This window comes from Lupinus angustifolius, chromosome LG02, assembly GCF_001865875.1.
Source record: "Lupinus angustifolius cultivar Tanjil chromosome LG02, LupAngTanjil_v1.0, whole genome shotgun sequence".
Taxonomy (NCBI): domain Eukaryota; kingdom Viridiplantae; phylum Streptophyta; class Magnoliopsida; order Fabales; family Fabaceae; genus Lupinus; species Lupinus angustifolius.
In genome coordinates this window covers 21015958-21035195 of record NC_032010.1, presented here as the reverse complement: position 1 = coordinate 21035195, position 19238 = coordinate 21015958, and the positions used below count along the sequence as shown (strand labels likewise).

General features: G+C 34.1%; 3 protein-coding genes across 6 annotated transcripts; 2 read left to right on the top strand and 1 right to left on the bottom strand.

Moving 5' to 3' along the window:
- On the top strand, positions 1979 to 5111 carry LOC109338944 (zinc finger CCCH domain-containing protein 25). Its single transcript, XM_019576296.1, has 3 exons — positions 1979 to 2305; positions 2388 to 2575; positions 4149 to 5111. Exons 1-3 carry the CDS (start codon positions 2023 to 2025, stop codon positions 4848 to 4850), a joined length of 1173 nt encoding a protein of 390 aa, XP_019431841.1. The 5' UTR covers positions 1979 to 2022; the 3' UTR covers positions 4851 to 5111.
- On the bottom strand, positions 5488 to 11790 carry LOC109338931 (cell division control protein 6 homolog B-like). Of its 2 annotated transcripts, none has more exons than XM_019576287.1 (19): positions 11556 to 11790; positions 11374 to 11458; positions 11094 to 11245; positions 10927 to 10996; positions 10399 to 10619; positions 9621 to 9695; positions 9452 to 9552; positions 9207 to 9313; positions 9059 to 9118; positions 8811 to 8884; positions 8565 to 8615; positions 7985 to 8034; positions 7101 to 7236; positions 6764 to 6853; positions 6528 to 6590; positions 6325 to 6420; positions 6122 to 6211; positions 5917 to 6024; positions 5488 to 5750 (listed from the first exon to the last, which is right to left on the bottom strand). In XM_019576287.1, the coding sequence occupies exons 1-18, from the start codon at positions 11697 to 11699 to the stop codon at positions 5992 to 5994; spliced, it is 1698 nt and encodes a 565-aa protein (XP_019431832.1). In that variant the 5' UTR covers positions 11700 to 11790; the 3' UTR covers positions 5488 to 5750; positions 5917 to 5991. The 2 variants fall into 2 exon arrangements, with proteins under 2 accessions (XP_019431832.1, XP_019431837.1); XM_019576292.1 differs by having other exon boundaries at positions 11094 to 11242.
- LOC109338914 lies at positions 18191 to 18832 on the top strand. 3 transcript variants are annotated; one of them, XM_019576279.1, is made up of 2 exons: positions 18198 to 18381; positions 18436 to 18832. In XM_019576279.1, the coding sequence occupies exons 1-2, from the start codon at positions 18318 to 18320 to the stop codon at positions 18648 to 18650; spliced, it is 279 nt and encodes a 92-aa protein (XP_019431824.1). In that variant the 5' UTR covers positions 18198 to 18317; the 3' UTR covers positions 18651 to 18832. The 3 variants fall into 3 exon arrangements, with proteins under 3 accessions (XP_019431811.1, XP_019431824.1, XP_019431817.1); XM_019576272.1 differs by having other exon boundaries at positions 18204 to 18386; positions 18438 to 18832; XM_019576266.1 differs by having other exon boundaries at positions 18191 to 18832.

The following is a 19238-nucleotide window of genomic DNA, read 5'->3' as shown; positions in this document are numbered from 1 at the left end:
CAACAAAGTTCGGCGGACATTAAGGGTCACAGTAGATAATGATGAAACGTCCTACTCCAGCTGATACACTACCCAAGGTCATTAATACCTACCACATGGCGCGGGGAACTAAGGAGACACATCATAAAGTCTCAAAGAAACGCCAAGCTGCTCAAGATAGATCCATACGCCCAGTTAGACAATCACCGAGTCCGGAAGCGTCTCTAACCGTCCTCGTCCGGCGCCCTAGCCAACTCAGTCAACGTCCTTTCAATCTGAGGTCGCCAAATCTCATACGGTCAGACCGCCCTGAAGAAGGTATAGCCTCCCAACATGCTCGCCCAGCATCCTGGCAGACTGAGAACAACCAACTGTTCCTAACATGCTCGAACCAAAGAGTCACAACATGCTCGAACCGAAGAGTCACAAACTTGGTCGCCGGGGTGGATCCCACACCCAAATCAAACGAAGCTCGTATAGAGCCTCCCAGCATGCTCGAACCGAAGAGTCTTAAACTTGGTCGCCGGGGTGGATCCCACACCCAAATCAAACGAAGCTCGTATAGAGTCTCCCAGCATGCTCGCCCAACATCCTGGCAGACTGGAGGCAACTGTTCCTACCCGACGAACCGAAGAGTCTCATGCTTGGTCGTCAAGGTGGGGCCCGCGTGTTGGGACCATCAGAGTTGACCTAAGAGACAGCATGCCTTCAGTACCTCACCAACCCACCTGCCAGCATAGCAGAACGGCTACCAAACCAACCACAGGCTAAAAGACAAGAATGACACACTGTACGGTCCTGGCAGACCGCCTGACACGGGAAAAGCAACTCCCGACAACACCTTTGGTCGGCCATGCGTCGCCCCACCAGCCAAGAACCCAATGTCAACTCTCCCTTCTATAAATAGGGATATCTACCAACATGAAGTATCTTAACCTCTTTACTCTCTAATATTACTCACTCTACTGCCATCTATCTTCACTACTCTCGTATCCCCATTTTACTTAGTTCATACACTGACTTGATCGTCGGAGAACCTTTTCAGGTACCTCCACCGGCGGGTCCAGCTCTCCTACCTCATCCTGCTACTTTGACGACTATCCTCTTCTCGTACCTCAGCAGCTGATCAACCATTGTCCGTATCTTTGTGTTCTAGTAAAGAACAAATATCATGAAATATTGTATATAAATTTATATACTAATACTAATAGAAATTAGAAAAATATAAAATAAATATCTTTGGAATATTTTATGTTTTCATACTTTATCTTCTATACTAATATTAATTAACATTAAATAACCATGAAGTATTTTATATAAATTTTTATACTAATACTAATAGAAATTAGAAAAACATAAAATAACTATCGTTGAAGTATTTTATATTTCCTTACTTTATCTTTTATAATTCATAATTTCATGTTTATCAATACTATTCTTTTATACTAATAGATAAAAGGAAAATATAAAATAACTTCTATGGAGTAATCCTAATTTCATGTTTCTAAATATTATATTTCTCTTAATGTAAATTAATGTTTCATTTTTAACTACCACATCAATTCTTAAACCTCTCATTTCCAAATTGATGTAACTTTTTCAATGAATAAGTAAATTATATTGATTACGACATTAAATTTAAAATGTGGATAAATTACTTAGTCATAACAGTTTACTTTCATTTTTAATTTACAGCTTATATCACATAATAGTTTTCTTAAATAATACAATATGAAAATAATACATTCTATATAAAATAAAATAAATGTGAATGACCGACACAGACGACACACTAGTATATATAAAAGAAAACATCAATCATATTTAATTATTTAAAAAGATAAATAATACATCAACAATTGATAATAATAATATATTCACTACATGTGGATGAATAGATATTACAACAAAATATAAATCTTATACTTTATATTAAAATTAGAATTGAAAAACAAATTAATGTCACAAAATATAAAGCTCATAGAAAAACCATTATATGAAATCGAGTTAGGTCTTGACATAGAACCATAGTCATCGAAAACTATGAATCCATTGACACTGGTGAAACGAATTCAGAACATTAACTCAAAAGAAGCAGCACTTGGCATCGGCGAAGAAGCTTCATGGCACTCCAAATACAAAGATTCCGCTTACATTTTCGTCGGCGGCATTCCCTTCGATCTCACCGAAGGTGATCTCATCGCCGTTTTCGCTCAATATGGTGAAGTCGTCGATGTTAATCTCGTCAGAGATAAAGGTACCGGAAAATCTAAGGGTTTTGCATTCATTGCATATGAAGATCAAAGAAGCACGACTCTCGCTGTTGGTTCGTTTCTCTCTCGTATAATATTTTTATTTGTAGGGTTTGTTGATGAATTGATTTCTAATTTTTTTAAATTTTGTATTAGATAATCTGAATGGAGCACAGATTTTAGGGAGAATTATTAGGGTTGATCATGTGGATAAGTATAAGAAGAAGGAAGAGGAGGATGAAGAGACGGAACGCCAGAAAAGGGAGGCTCGTGGTGTTTGTCGAGCTTTCCAAAGAGGCGAATGTACTCGTGGAGCTGGCTGCAAGTTTTCTCATGATGAACAAGTAAGATTTGCTTCAATAATAGTCCACAAATGCTATGCCTGGATTGAACAATTTGGTTTAGTGTTCATATGCGATTTTTTGGCTTATTTTATGAGATGATGTGGAGTAAGTTTTTTATTTGTTGAAATCGAACGTGGATCAATTAAGTTTGGGTCTTTGTATATGTGGATGTATGGTTTGTTTGCAAATCAACAATTAAGCATTGCTTTGGTGTGTGAGTGTAGAGATAATGTGATCTTCTTTACGGAATAACAGCAGTGATAATTGTTTAGGGGTGAGAAACAAAAAAAAATCAGACATCAAAGATGAACGGTTAGATTTATTGAAAATGAATGGTTTGTTTTCCCCCATTAGTGAACTTAACTGTAAGTTAACATAAGGGTTCTATTTTATTTATAGATAGAGTTTAAGGACTAATTGGGAGTTCAAGGGTTGGTTGGGAAGAATCAATAGTTGATGGTGCCTATTTGCAAAAGGTATAAAGTATAGGGGTGTCTATGTTCATTTTCCTTCTGTTTTGGTGTCTCTTTTATAATAGAAAAATAATTGAAAAACGAAATAAATCAAAAACAGGAGGATCAGAAATCCTCGTAGGCAAGTAGAAACCACAAAGGAAAAAAGGACAATAGGAAAACATAGAGATAAGAGCGTAACCTAGTCTACCCCTTTGCATTCTCGACTTGAAAATACCCTTAATAAACCCATAGCAGAAACCCACAAGGAGATGAGAAGACAAGCTTGTCTTACAACAGAGAACCTTGTTTTCCCCTCTACCCCAAAACCCCAGAATGAGTGGAAACAAGAACTTTGATGGTCACATTTAAGGAAATCTTCCTGTCAGGATGGTGGATGAAGTAGTTGCACAGAGGCTTTAATAGGCAATGCTGAAGTATTTTGATCAAAATTTAGTCATGCCTTAATTTTGATGATTGATGTATACTTTGAGTGAGAACTTTATTAGATTTATTCAAATATTATTGTCCAGTGTTTTGCTGTTTGTTCAACTTGGTTTCTCTAAGGTCCAAAGCTTCAACTCGTTTACTTATGCTTTCATGTAAAACTAATAAGCCCGTGTCCTTAAACTTTATGATAAAGCTGATTTCAGTCTTAACAGAATTGGAATTGAGTTGCACCTGGAACTTTTGTTTATGATTCCAAAACCAATATCTAATACGAGCATTAGTATATAGTACAAAAGTGGCACATGGAATGCGTTTGTTTGGGATTACTTCTCAAAAAAATCACTTAAGTTTTTTAAAAGAACCTACTTATAAGCTGAGGTACATGTTTGGGTAATGTTTTTTCAACATTTAGAATCAGAAAATTATCAGATTTATGATTATCTTGATAATTCTATTTTGAGTAACTTTATGATTGTCTTGATAATCTATTTCTTCCTCGGCTCTGTATAGTTTCTCCTCACTTTCTGCGTTGCACATAGTTGAACTTTTGAAGTTTTTCATGTTATGAAACATCCTTATTTTGGAATTAATTCTTAGATGCAAATGTTAGTTTGTCCAGCTGTTATTTTGTTTGTATGAGTTCTTAACTGTCTTTATTGTCCTTTGTCCAGAGAGCTGCAAACACTGGTTGGGGTCAGGAGGATAACAGTTCAAAATGGGGTAATGACAAATTTGAAGGTCCCAAAAGAGAGGGAAGACCTGGCAACCATTCAAATCGTATTCCAGAAACTAGAGACAAAGATTTGCGCTCCAGAGCCCATGACAATGAGAGGGGATTAGACAGCCAACCCAAGCGAAGTGATAGGAGAGAGATGTTGCGGAGGCATGATGATGATGATATATTTGAGGGTAGAGAAAATAATACTATAAGGGAAGAAAAAAAATCAAGAAGGCACGAAGATGATGAATTTGAACGCAGGTCAAGAGAAGATCAACATAGGAGAGAAGAAAAAAGGTCAAGAAGGAATGATTATGATGATATGGAACCGGACCAAAGAGATCATCACAGGAGGGAAGACAAGAGTTCAAGAAAGCCAGATGATGTCGAGTTTGAACCTAAGTCTAGAGATTCTGATACAAGGGAGGATAAAAGACCCAGGAGGCAGGATGATGATGATTTTGGACATAGATCAAGAGAAGCTCACATTAACCGGGAAGAAAGGAGATCAAGAAAGGACAATGAAGATGAATCTGTGCCAAGATCAAAAGAAGATTATGATAGGAAGCAAGATAGCAGATCATATAGAACTTATCAATCACAGTCAAAAGTAAGATACGATGATGTGAGAGAAGAGAAGAGATCAAGAAGGTAAAGGCAATAATGTTTGAGGTCCGGGCTATCCTCTGTCATTTAGAGAAATGAGTGTTAGAGTAAGCTGAACATCTGATAACCTGTAATTTGATGAAGTGCTTATATTATTTCTATGGTTAGTTAGTTTGTTTCATTTGATTGCTTCAATCGTGCTATGATAGCAGTGATCAATTTGTCTTTTGGTATGTTGAGTTTATCAACTATTTTGTCATTTTTAATGGTCTCTTACAACCAATGTTAAATCAGCATGAATTTGTTATCAGCTTTTATCTTCAGTTTTTCTGCAGGCTATAGCAAAGACTAAGAACAAAAGCTTCGGTGTATCTAAGTGCCCAATTTTTACTTATCTGGTCTGCAAAATAAATAATATAAAAATCAATGTCTCTTTATTATTTTTTTATTTGTTACAAAATACATCAATAATTTTAAAGAGATATTGTTTAGTAAGTTAATTATACTATTTAATAGTATGAATGACACAGTAAATGTATGATTTACAGCAACATGAACCAGATACAGATGCATGTGAGTTTGTAGTCAAGAACTATATTAGTCCATGATAATAATTTTCGAGACTAATTTAGGTCACTAAAGATTATTCTTTTACATATATCATTTTCATACTATAAAATTGGTGCTTCTAAGGTATAACTCCATTATGAAAGAAAGGTACAATTTTGCAACAATATCAATCAATTTCCATGTTTCATAGTATCAAAAGTTTTCCAATAGAAGTGAAAGAAGAACAACCACTAAGAACCGCGTTCCTAGCCATCTCCTTTATCTCTTCCACCTTGATTACCACATTATCTTTCTCCATCAGTTGTTTCAGCCCTTTATCTCCACTATCAATCATGCATATGTACAAATAAAGAATAAAATTTTCTGAACATAATCAACCCTGCAAATGCACAATGAAACAAAAGCTATTAGAATTTTGAAGGAAAATGAGGCACAGTTGAATGAAAGAGAAGGCCAAAACCGCACTGGCATTTGCACATGTAAGAAGTATATACATTACAGAAAAAGAGATGCGTGTAAAGCATATAAAACCAAGAGGTTCTAACCTTGATATATGGTGTGAAGAACTAGAAAATGAAAGAATCAACAATACATCACCAAGTTTATCTGCTTGAACAGAATCATTGGATACAGTTTTGAAAAAAACGGATTCCCTGCATCATGGAATTTATGGCAAAGAATTATTTTAAACATGTATTAACAATCCAAATACAAAAACTCATCATCCAATGGCTTAAAGGACAAGATTACCTGCAGTGCAAAAGTAATATCAGCTTCATCTACTTTTAGTGTCAACTTTTTCAATTTATCCTCCCGCGATTGTCCTAGTTTAATAAGCCCCTGCAGTTATTTACATATATTCCATCATTTTTTGAATAACAAGATTTATGTAATTGCAGAAAGGTACTTCTCAAAATACATAAACAAATCAATTGTTGACTACATGAAAATACCTGGTCATTTAGCACTCTGCACATATCTGAAAATTCCAAGAACCCAGCCGGTTGAATTTGTGACAATTTGCATATTCCCATGTAAGATTTATACAACTGTACCAATTTTACAATTTTGGAAATTAAAATGTGTAAGTTGGGATGGAACTGAACCTTTTTCAAGTGAAATCATAATTTTAAAAACTGAAACTCTGAAAGCAAACCTCGCCAAGGATTGTTTCTTTCTTAGTTCCACGGAAATGTTTCATGGAAGAGCAGAGTACAATCTGCAGACAGTATAGATCCATAAAATATTATAAAAATAGCATTTAAACATTGCAAAATAAGATCAAGTTGTAAAAGCAGTACAATTGTGGTGAAGTGCAGTGGAAGTAAAAGACTGTCCTTTAGTTCATGGCAGTTCACATTAGGGTATCTGTAAATCCTAATTCATGGTTACCTGCTGATAAAGCGGAAGAGATTGTATTGTGTCCACCACTGGTGACCTGTATGTCTTTGACAAGGAAAGAGCCATATGATCAATCCTTACCTGCAATCAATTTTAAGTATCTTAAGCAACAACTATAAACAGATGTACCTACTTGAGTAAATTATGCACAAATCTCTCTCTCTATATATATATATCCAAACTGTTTCCAATGAATCTGAACAAATGCATGCCACACACAAACCAGTTTTATTCTCTCCTTTCTTAAGCTGTCATCATTTTGTTTTTAAAACAAAACTATCAGCCCGACGTAGGACTCTGAATTAGAAGTTGAATATTGAGGGCTTACAGTATCAAACTCATGTTTCTTCATATGATCAGAAGTTGTGGTGGTCTTTTGTTCAGATGATGCTTTCTCTTCCAATGAAGTATTTGACTTGCTGGTAGATTCTCTAATCTCAGCTTCTAGCATCTCTATCGCACTCCTGGAAATAAAATAAACCTTAAAATAATTAATTTTAAGCTTTCATTTTTTTGGCACAAAATAGGCAAGGGTGGTGTAAAGTTCTGCAACTCTAAGAGCCTGGCTGAGGGCAGATGGTGATAACAAATGACCTATCAATTAGAGACAAATAGCAGGATTTACTCTCTGCATTGGTGGTTACCTATAAATACTATCACATCAGCAATCAGAGGCTTGGGACATGCCCTGAACTCAGCTTTTAATATAGCTATATTGGCAAAGAAGAACTCAACAATCCCATGTCATCTTGTAAGTCTATCAATATTTTTCACACGCAAGTTCAAAACTTTTGAAATACCTACCACCATATAAGATGAACAGAAACATAGGACAATTTCAGTGTATATCTCCATTTATTTCAGTTTTAAAAAAATTAATAAAGTGCACACATTAAGTCAATAAGCAGACAAGAATACAAAAATCACGCCAGTAGGGAACATTAAGTCAATAAGCACACCAGAATATGAGAATCACATCAGTAGGGGGAGGGGGAAGGTCACAAGGCCACAGGAATACTGAACACAGAATGTCAAATTGTTTTAGATATGGCAATACTCCAATCTATAGTTAACATTTAGATTTTGATGATTCTGCCTATCGTGCAAGTCAAATCCAAATTTAGACTGTACATAGAAAAATAGGTGCACTCATTATATGTGCATAAATCCAGAAATGGTCATTAGCTAATAATAGTGATAAAAATGGCTGACCTGCATATGCAAAGGGCTTTCCGCATATCTCCACAAGCTGCAGCAACTTTCTGCAATGTGTAGTCCAAATTATCCTCTTGAATTTATACATGCTTTCAAGATGAATCATTATTATTAAATCACTTTCTAATGTCCCTTCAATCATTAGGTAATAAAAAAACTCAGCAAAAACTACTTGGGGAATTCAAATAAGCGACAACATTTTAATTTCAATTTGAAGAGGAATGAGAGAAAATAATAAAAAAGAAGCAAACACTCTTTTCAATTAGGCTATCAGCCCACGGGGCATTTCTAAAGTAACAAATATGGTTGAGTTTATCGAATCATGCACATGAAATTCAATATTTATGGTAAGCCTAGCTAATTTGGAAATACTTCTACAGCCGAAGTTATTAAGCATTGATGGCAAAAGCAAGACCCAATGACTTGTAAGACAGTAGATCCAAAAAGAATTAGAATGCTTCATTAGCAAGGGATTAATTTAGTTTTTCTTATTGAATGCAACTAAGATCACAATGTAGATTGTTCTAGATGACATCAAATGTATAGTTATCTTCTGGACAGTGATAAATGAACTTACCCTGGCACAGAGTTCTAGTGCTTGATGTTGGAAGACAATGTAAGGAAGCTCCTGAGATAAGGCAAACAGCTATTAGTAAATAATATTCTGATATAAAGAAATTTAACCCTATCCTCAACCAAGTTGTAACATGTAGGTAGGTAGATTTTTGAAACATTTTATACAAAAAACTAGTCATCAACCAAAGTTCAATCAGACAGTGACACAACCATACTAGTCATTTAAGTTCAATCACATTGATCTTACGCTTAGTCTTTCTTGTAGAATCCTAAGGATCTGATCTTTACAGTAGGCCCGAAAAGTTACAACAATAGGCTTGCCTGGAAGAAAACAGAGGGAAGAAATTATATCATATAAAAGGAAAACAAGAAATGTGGAATGATATATAAAAGTAGAAAAAAAGGCTAGCTTCATTGCTGAGGTCATTGAATCAGCCCACAACTTAAAAGCAGCATGGGAATTTTGTAAGTAAACTAAAAGACAGGATTTCTCACAGCTTAATGATGCAAGCCTTGGAAGAAAACGATCAGCTAGGTCAATTGCATTTGCTATCCCTGTATAAAAATAAGTACAGTAAGTTTTGAATAGCCCAAAATGTGTGACAATCCAAAAGACACAACTTTACTCCTGTGAGGAATTTACCTATTAAAATACACCTGGAAAATGGTAAGGTGGTGAGCATGAAAAGATCATGGAGCACAGCCCTATCTTTGGTTATTAGATAATCTAACTCATCAGCAAGTATCAATCTGTCACAATAGAGACAAATTAAATCTTTAATGTAGTCCAAATTACAGAAACAAGTAGCAGTCTGATTAAATACATAAAAGAAAGCAATACAGTATGTTGATATGTATCACTGTTCAAAGTGAAGATATGTTTCTTACACCATGTTATTTCTAGACGACTTTTGAGAATACATGTTCTGGAGTTGTCTTAAGGGTGTTGCTGAAATCTTTTTCCCAGGTGATTGGTTTAACTCAAGTATCTGAGAACAATTTCATGTCAGTAAAAGAGAAATGTTAATTTAGCTAAAAAGTGATTTAGTGTCTCTACCTTGGTGAAAATGTCAGATGTGTTGACAAAGGAAGTACAGTTTACAGATAAAACATCTGGGCGCACGAAGCCTGCCTGGAAACCATACAGGTAGTTGTGTAAGTTCGTGGAACAAAAAGAACATTATATTTTAGAGAGAGCAATTGAGGTCAAAGCCATGAAATAATCTATTTTCTAAATCAAATTCTATGGATCATCAATTGTAAAAATAAATAAGCAGCAAAGAGCACACACATTGGCTTCTTTATGATAAATTAAGGAGACTTGTTTAAGGCATATGATACTGAGAGATTTACATAATAGCTTCTTTACTTTCAATTAAACAAAAACAATTTTAGATGAACAGAAGAAAATAAATATTCTGACTTCTATTCAAAACATAGCTTGGAGATTAAAATTCAATGACAAAATAACCCAAACAGTAAGCCAAACACCCACATAACAATGAAGGGCAATAATTTCAACATATATGCAACAAGTGCATACTCCTCAGACCATAAATCTAATACATCGCAGAATCATAGAAGTCTAAATAGATGTGGTTGTCAAATAATACCCATGCTAATTGTGTCTATTATGTTATGGGATACTTACAATAATCTCTACTGGCCTTTCATATCCAAACCATTTAATAAGAAACAAATGAACGTAATAATAGAATTAAAGCAGAAAGCAGACATCCATGTAACATGTACAACTGTAATATTATTACAAATCATTTGCCATGAATCGTATAAAAGTCACTGAACTCTAAAACCACAATTATATTTATACATACCTCTGTAGCCCAATTAAGTAAGAGCCCTTTCACTCTCTCCATAGTTAATGATTTTCCTGTTCCCGGACATCCACAAATGTACAAGCTTCCAGCCTTCTCTTGCTCAACACATGCCTTACAAAACTCCAAAACTGTATTCTGCTCATCCTCACGGCATGCAATTCTAGAAGGTTCAGTGGACACGTGCAATGCCTCCTTCACCACTCTCAATTGCTCACCATCTATTCCCCAAACAGGACACATTCATATCAGGTAAACAAATACTAGTTACTTATACAAAGCTCCTATTATTTAATAAACTACAGCCTTTTATCATCTTTTCACTCTCAAATATCTCACTGCAATGGCGCCCTCCTTCAAAGAATTCTACCTCAAACCCACCCATACATTTTTTATAAAATAATATCCCTCACTTCATCTTTTCATTTCCAGAAACCTATCAATTTTTTCATTTGTTAAATTTCTCTATCCATATTTCTCCCCAAGTTTTTTCAACAGAATACTCAATTGAAAACAAACTTCACTCACCATTGGGATTCCATTTAAGTTTGCCTTTAGCTTGTGCATCACCACCGCAAACTGAATCAACCTTGCTTTCCTGAAAATAATCAATCAAGTAAAAGGAGTCAAAACAAATTCTCAGCAGATGAATAAGAAAGTCAAACATTCTGAGATTAATTTTTTGTTTCACTCACAGTTAGAGAAGTGTGCGGGCTTGCACTGATGCACCGTCTCTGTGATTTCCATTTGGATGGTGAATGAGTTGCAGGGGGTAATGTTGAAGCCTCCAATACCGCACGAGATCTTACTTTATGCTTCTGAGGAGTGGAATCCAAAGCAGTGGCTACTATGGAATTAAATTGAAGTGAGAATATTAGTTACATAATTCTCTCATTTATTATACCGACCGAGTTCTTAAATTTCATAAAATTAATGTAAAAAGTGACAATAATCTAATCAAAAAACGTTCACTACCTATCGGATCACGTTCCGGTTTTGGAGCAACACAATCCGATTCAGCTTGTTTATCACCAGAACGAATCGAAACAACATCATTTTTCTGCAGATAATCAAATAGAACTAATCAAAACAATATCTCGATAGAAGCTGAAGAAATAGAACCTTCTAGAATTGAGTTTTTTATATTTTTCACTCACAGTAAGAGAAGTGAAGGGAATCGAATTCCTGCACCGTGACGGAAGTGTAGGTCCCGACGGGGAAGTGATCAGAACCTTCAACGCCGCAGCGTGAGATCTCAATACGCGTTTCTGAGGAGATGAATTAGCGGAAATTGATGGCATTGTAGAAAAAATTGGGATGAATCGAAGCGATGAATGGTATGAGAGGTTTGATTTGATGATAGAATGTTGAAGAATTGGAATTATATGATGCTATCTGATGGAGACTGAAATGTTGTTCTTTAGCGGGAAAACATAGCGCGCTTTGATTTGGTTCCCGCCACATCCTGTGTCAAAAGTGGCCTGGTATTTGATATTATATTATTATTATACAATAATATTTATGGATTGCATTCAATACATTATTCATTTGTATTACTATTTTTGAAGAATTAATATCATTAGACATGCACGGTGGATCATATTATAACGATAAATTAAATTTATACATATTATCAGTACATCATCTTTTTCTCTTATTGTTATTATTATAACATTATATTAGATTGTGGATCACATCATCATTGGTGTGGTCAAACTAAGTTATAACCATGCGATTAGGATATAAGCGAGCAGATACGGTGTAAACTGCGAAATTGAACTAAAACAAACCATAAAATGTGGTTCGGTTCGGATATTTTTTCAAGGAATTGTTTATGTTTGATTCGGTTATTTTTTTAAGGAATTGTTAATGTTCGATTCATGGTTTATAAAATTTTGGAACCGAACCACATATTAAAAATATAGAATTCTTCAACCAATCTTATTGGTTAAATTATCATTTTTTGGGAGTTATAGTGTTATATATGTTACTAAATTGTTAATATGTGGTTGAAGATTTTATTGTGCCTACTAACTACCTTCGTTTCAGGAGACATATGTCAGTCACGCCTATGTGTGGGAGATGTAACTCTACCGGTGAAGATTTACTTCACACTTTCAGAGATTGCAAGGGCTCAATTCTTCTTTGGCATCAGATATGCTTCAATACTCACACTTTCTCGAATAATCAATCGTTCACTTCTTGGATGGCGACTCACGCTAGGCTTCTTAATGAGTGTCTCTTTCTAGCAGGTATTTGGTGGTCTTAGCGGTTGCGAAACCAGTCTATTTTCGATAATACGCTTTGGGATATCTCTTATGTCTCGCGGAATGTTCACCATGACTATAGAGACTGGTGCTCTATTGATACTATTTTTTCTAATGAAGTCGTTCCTAGTGTCTACTAGAGTCGTCCTGAGCCTGGTAGAGTAAAATTGAATGTGGATGGTAGTTGCAACCTTCATGACCACTCGATCAAAGGAGATGACATCGTTCGCAATCATGACGACTCTTGGATGTCTGGATTTAGTGGTAATTTTGGAAATGGTACTCCTATTAAAGTCGAGTTGCTAGCCATTCAGCATGGGCTTAAGTTGACTTGGAAGTTGGGCTATCGAGATGTCATTGTGGAAAGTGACTGTCTTGAAGCTATTCAAATTATTAGTGCGAAGATGCATATTCACTTGGACTCTATTGCTTCGGTGCTACATAGTATTAGTGTTTTGCTCTAGAGAGATTGAGATGTTAAATTCCACCACATCTATAGAAAATAAAATTTGTTGGCTGATTATATGTCAAAGCTATATATGGGGTCTATTGTGGGTCTTACTTTTTGGATTCTCCTCCTGTTGGAGCTCTGCCCATTTTTCAAATAGATATGACTTCGCTCGTGTAATTCTCTTTTTTTTTCTACTTCTCTCTTTGATTTTCCAATATAGCAAAAAAAATTGTTATTATGTTAATATTATATATGTTAGGGGTGAGCATGACCCGACCCTACCCGCTCACTTGGTATGACCTGATCATGATCAGGTCAAAATAGGGTCGGATCTCACCAGGTCTAAGGTCGGGTTCAGATTCAAAAATTAGACTCAATCAATATTTAGGATCAGGTAGGAATCAAACATGACCTTGCTCGACCCATCCTATTATCACTCAATCATCATATTTGTATGTATTTCTATTCAAATATGCACTAAGTAATAACATTTTTTGTCGAAAATATTATTGATTCTCTAAATTTTTCATCATATATACATGATAAAAAATATATATACATATATCATTTTATATATCAAATTATATGTTCATAATAATAAATAATATTGAGAAGACTCTATCTAAAATGAGTATTATGATATTTAGTCAGGTCTAGGGTCGGGTAGGGTTTAAATGATGTCTCAGTCAGTATTTAGGGGTCGGGTCTAGGTCCGAGTTCATAAAACGATATGATCAACATTTAGGATCGGATAAGGACAAACCTTAACACGTCCCAACCCGACCCATGTATGCTCACTCCTAATATATGTTACTACTTACTAAATTGCTATATGTATGATACATTTTGAGTGTCATCATGATTTGTAACATCTTCTAACTTCTGTGGTACTGAATTTGAAACTAACATATAACATAAATTGTTATACATGTATTGATATATGTTACTAATTGTGAATTGTAATGTTATATATGTTAATAAATTGTTATGCATGTTACTAATTGTGAATTGTATTGTTATTAAGGGTGAGCAAGACTCGGCCCGACTCGTAGACCCGTCTCAACCCGATGACTTGGGGACATGTCTGACACGTCCAAATAAATAAAAAAGGACAGACCTGATTAAAAGGGACAAACCCGTTGTCAAAAAAGGACGGGTTTGGGTCTATGTCCGGGTCATTTGGCTCATCCCTTATAGTTATATAATAAGAATAGTTGAATAAGGGTACATATCTACTGTTCCACAGTTTGTGTCACTTCATGTGTCATGGACTTGTGATTGGTCAGAAAAAATATATTTAAATTAAAATTTAATTATTAAGTATTGCATATGGCAACAAGAGTGAAAGATTGCGAAGGATCTTTATTCCTTACCTTTTTTTCATTGTTTAATTCTCCTAGATTGTGAAGGATTGCTGCAACAATTGTGAAAGACATTGCGACACTTAAGAGGTAGTTAATAGCTAGTTATTGTATTCATTTTTGTGTAAACTTTTGTAGTTTATATACCGATGTATGTGGGATGCAGATTTTTGTTGAGTTTATATACAGATTATGATAATTTTGATTGTGCATGCATAAACATTTGAGAAAAAATCTATGTTTGTCATTTTTCAACCCGAACTCGTCCCTATCTAGACCCGTCTTATTTTGGACCCATACATCACGTGTCTCATCCTAATTAGGGACGAGTTCAAGTTTAGAAATTGTCTCGGTCAATATTTAGGGATGGGTGAGGGACATGCTTAACCCGTCCCAACTCGTCTCACTCTCACCCCTAATTGTTTTGTATGTTACTAATAGTATATATGTTACTAATTGTAAATTATACTATTATATATGTAGACATTTGCTTTTTTTTATTCTTAAAGTACATAATTGTCATATATGTTACTAACAAGCAATTACGAGTTTTAGTTTTTTACTAAAAATAATAATAGTAGTGTTTTTTCTTTTATGTACAAACAATCTATTGTAATACATTTTGAACTTCCAATTGATGCAAAAAAAACAAAAACAAAAAACCATGAAAATCGTGGAACCAAACCAAACCTTTCATGAGTGGTTCGGTTCGGTTCTTGCAATAAAATTTAAAGTTAATTGAGATGAACCGAACCATATATTTGTGTTCGACTCGTCATTAAATTGCACCAAAAATCGAACCGAACCGAACTTTTACCCTCTACATGTGATTGTATTAGGTAGGGGTGAACATGGGTCATGTTGGACTGAGTAAATGTTTGTCCCTTAACGTGACTTAAATGTTGGTCCATACATTTTTTGAATCCGGACTAAGCCCTAGACCCGAAGGTAACCCGATGCTAAATGACGATGAGATCAACCTTTGAACCTAGATCTGACTGTAGACCCAATTAAATATAATGTATATCTATTTTAGATAAAATCTTCTCATTATTACTTATTGTTATGGATATGTGTTTTGACATATAAAATGAAATATATATTGTTAGTTACGTATATATCATGAAAAATTATAGAATCAATGATACTTTATATCAAAGAGGTGTCATTACTTTGTATGCAATTGGATAAAGACACACAAACATGATGAGTGAGTGATTTGGGACGGGTCTGGCCACATCATGTTTGTCCTATAGCCAACCCTAAATCTTGACTAAGTCTAATTTTTGTACTCGAACCCAATCCTAGACTCGATGAGATCCGACCCTATTCAAACCTAATCATGATCAGGTAATACTGGATGAGTGGTTATGATCGAGTCATGCTCACCCTAGTATTAGATTGCAATACAACTACCTCATATTGCATTTGGATCACATCATATGGACGTTATGTTGTAACACATTCAAAAACATTTTTGTAATAAAAATCACTCAACAACAAAGATATATGCATCACAATTTTTTAGACTGTAACAATAACCATAGTTTAAAACAATGATTACAAGTTTAATATATATGCATGATGATGTACAATTTTTATACAATTAATGCAAGACCGACCCATTACTAATTACATATATACAAAATGAAAATGATTTTATTTCTAAATCTAATTAACCTTGTAAATGATAATCTGAAATGTACATTTTTATATTTTTTAATTGTTAAAAATATCATTATTTATTAAGTAATACTTCCTTTTTTTTTAATTATGATGGTATGTTACTCATGTTGTTTTATTTTTGTTGTTCTCATTTTTATTTCAAATGAATGTATTTATATTTAATTAAATGCTTTTATGTATAACATTTGGTACCATGGGTCTTGGTGAGTAAACTTATTGATTTTTTATACGAATTTGACAATTTAAAAACACATTAAACATATTATTGTGAAATAGACATATTTTTTTTATGTAAACTTTGACATTGAAATAGACATATTATTTTTTTATGTAAACTTTGACATTTTGAAATTGTGTTAGACATTGTAATCTTGTTTGATTTCTTAACCCAAGCACTCTTAATTAATCTACATTCCTACTTCAAGTGGTGTGCAATCCACAAGCACTCAAACAAAGATAATGGTTTTCTGTTACCCACTTGTCAAATCCACAACCACACCTTGATCAACCCCCATCTTATCATATTCTCTCAATTGGGAATTTTCCAGGGACACTATTTTTTCTTATAACAACCTGTATATCAAAATACACATCATGCTCATGCCTTGTGGGAAGGTGAATGAATATTTAGTTACACATATTATATTAAGTAAAAGAAAAATATTTAAACACCCACTATAAAAAGAGTTTTATATACTTTGAGTTCATCATACACAATTTATTTTTAATTATTATCCATTTTTTCAAAAATCATACATGAATGATAAATAATATATTGACTTTGCACAAATATTCACACTGACAATATTTTGGATATTATACATATTAAATTGACATATTGAAATATTAATAATTTTTATCCCATTATTTTAGTGTAGTTGCATCCTGGCCTCTCATTACCAAGACTAATAATACTATCAATGTTGAAATTTTAGGTACAAAATTTTGTTACAAACAAGATAAGACACTTGTGGAGAGCATGTTTTATGGAGCTTCCACGTCACCTAGGAAACCCAACACAACAGCCACAAGAAACATTATTATCAATAACATTAGCACTTGCATCCACTCACAACTATTCAAAATCCAACCAAAATTTTATAGCCTCTGACCACTCTAGTTTCTTGTGATTTTCATGGCTTCCCTACTCATGATGCCATTTGCACCAGCAACTGGAAGAGTTTTTGCAGCAACAAAGGGTTCAGCAGGAACAAAGGGTTCAGCAGGAACAAAGGGTTCTTTTTTATACGAATTTGACAATTTAAAAACACATTAAACATATTATTGTGAAATAGACATATTTTTTTTATGTAAACTTTGACATTGAAATAGACATATTATTTTTTTATGTAAACTTTGACATTTTGAAATTGTGTTAGACATTGTAATCTTGTTTGATTTCTTAACCCAAGCACTCTTAATTAATCTACATTCCTACTTCAAGTGGTGTGCAATCCACAAGCACTCAAACAAAGATAATGGTTTTCTGTTACCCACTTGTCAAATCCACAACCACACCTTGATCAACCCCCATCTTATCATATTCTCTCAATTGGGAATTTTCCAGGGACACTATTTTTTCTTATAACAACCTGTATATCAAAATACACATCATGCTCATGCCTTGTGGGAAGGTGAATGAATATTTAGTTACACATATTATATTAAGTAAAAGAAAAATATTTAAACACCCACTATAAAAAGAGTTTTATATACTTTGAGTTCATCATACACAATTTATTTTTAATTATTATCCATTTTTTCAAAAATCATACATGAATGATAAATAATATATTGACTTTGCACAAATATTCACACTGACAATATTTTGGATATTATACATATTAAATTGACATATTGAAATATTAATAATTTTTATCCCATTATTTTAGTGTAGTTGCATCCTGGCCTCTCATTACCAAGACTAATAATACTATCAATGTTGAAATTTTAGGTACAAAATTTTGTTACAAACAAGATAAGACACTTGTGGAGAGCATGTTTTATGGAGCTTCCACGTCACCTAGGAAACCCAACACAACAGCCACAAGAAACATTATTATCAATAACATTAGCACTTGCATCCACTCACAACTATTCAAAATCCAACCAAAATTTTATAGCCTCTGACCACTCTAGTTTCTTGTGATTTTCATGGCTTCCCTACTCATGATGCCATTTGCACCAGCAACTGGAAGAGTTTTTGCAGCAACAAAGGGTTCAGCAGGAACAAAGGGTTCAGCAGGAACAAAGGGTTCTGCAGGAACAAAGGGTTCAGCAGGTAGTGGCAAAGAGGAGAAAGGATTAGTGGATTGGATTATTGGAGGGTTAGTGAAAGAAGATCAGCTTCTAGAAACTGACCCTATCCTTCAGGGGGTGGAGGAAAAGAAAGGAGGAGGAGGCACCATCAGTGGCCGGAAGAACTCTGTGGCAGTGCCACAAAAGAAGAAAGGTGGCGGTTTTGGAGGCTTATTTGCTAAGAATTGAACCAAATTTCTCTTCTAAGTACCTTTTTCTTCAAATGCATGCATTATATCAATACCCGTTTATTTAGCTTTTTAATGTATTTATGTCCAACTATACTATACTTTTAATATATTCTTGTATGGGAGATTCATTGTAGATGAAGCATGCAATTTTTAATTTTTGTTGATTATATCAGAAGTTAATTTACTAAACTCATCCAATTCACTTATTTAAATATGCAATTTTGAAAATGTGGTACTATTGTGGGAGAGATCGCATTTGAGATTGTAGCCATAACATAATTTTGCAGAGTCATGTCGACTATAACTATGACCACATAAGCCATATTAGGTGTTATTCAACCTCTTGCAATTTGGATCCAAATGGTTGAAAAATGCTAAACCATATCTGATTTTAATTTTATCACTATGAAATTAAACAAAGTTCAAAATGTATATATCTTCTATGATTGTAAAAAAGCTGTAAAAAGATATTGATAATTACGTTGTTATATACTGAAATTACGAATCTTTAGCAGTTAAAAATTCTTGATCGTTCTTTTTACGAGTATATGGCCAAAATCAGTTGGATATGAATGCAAAAGTCTTG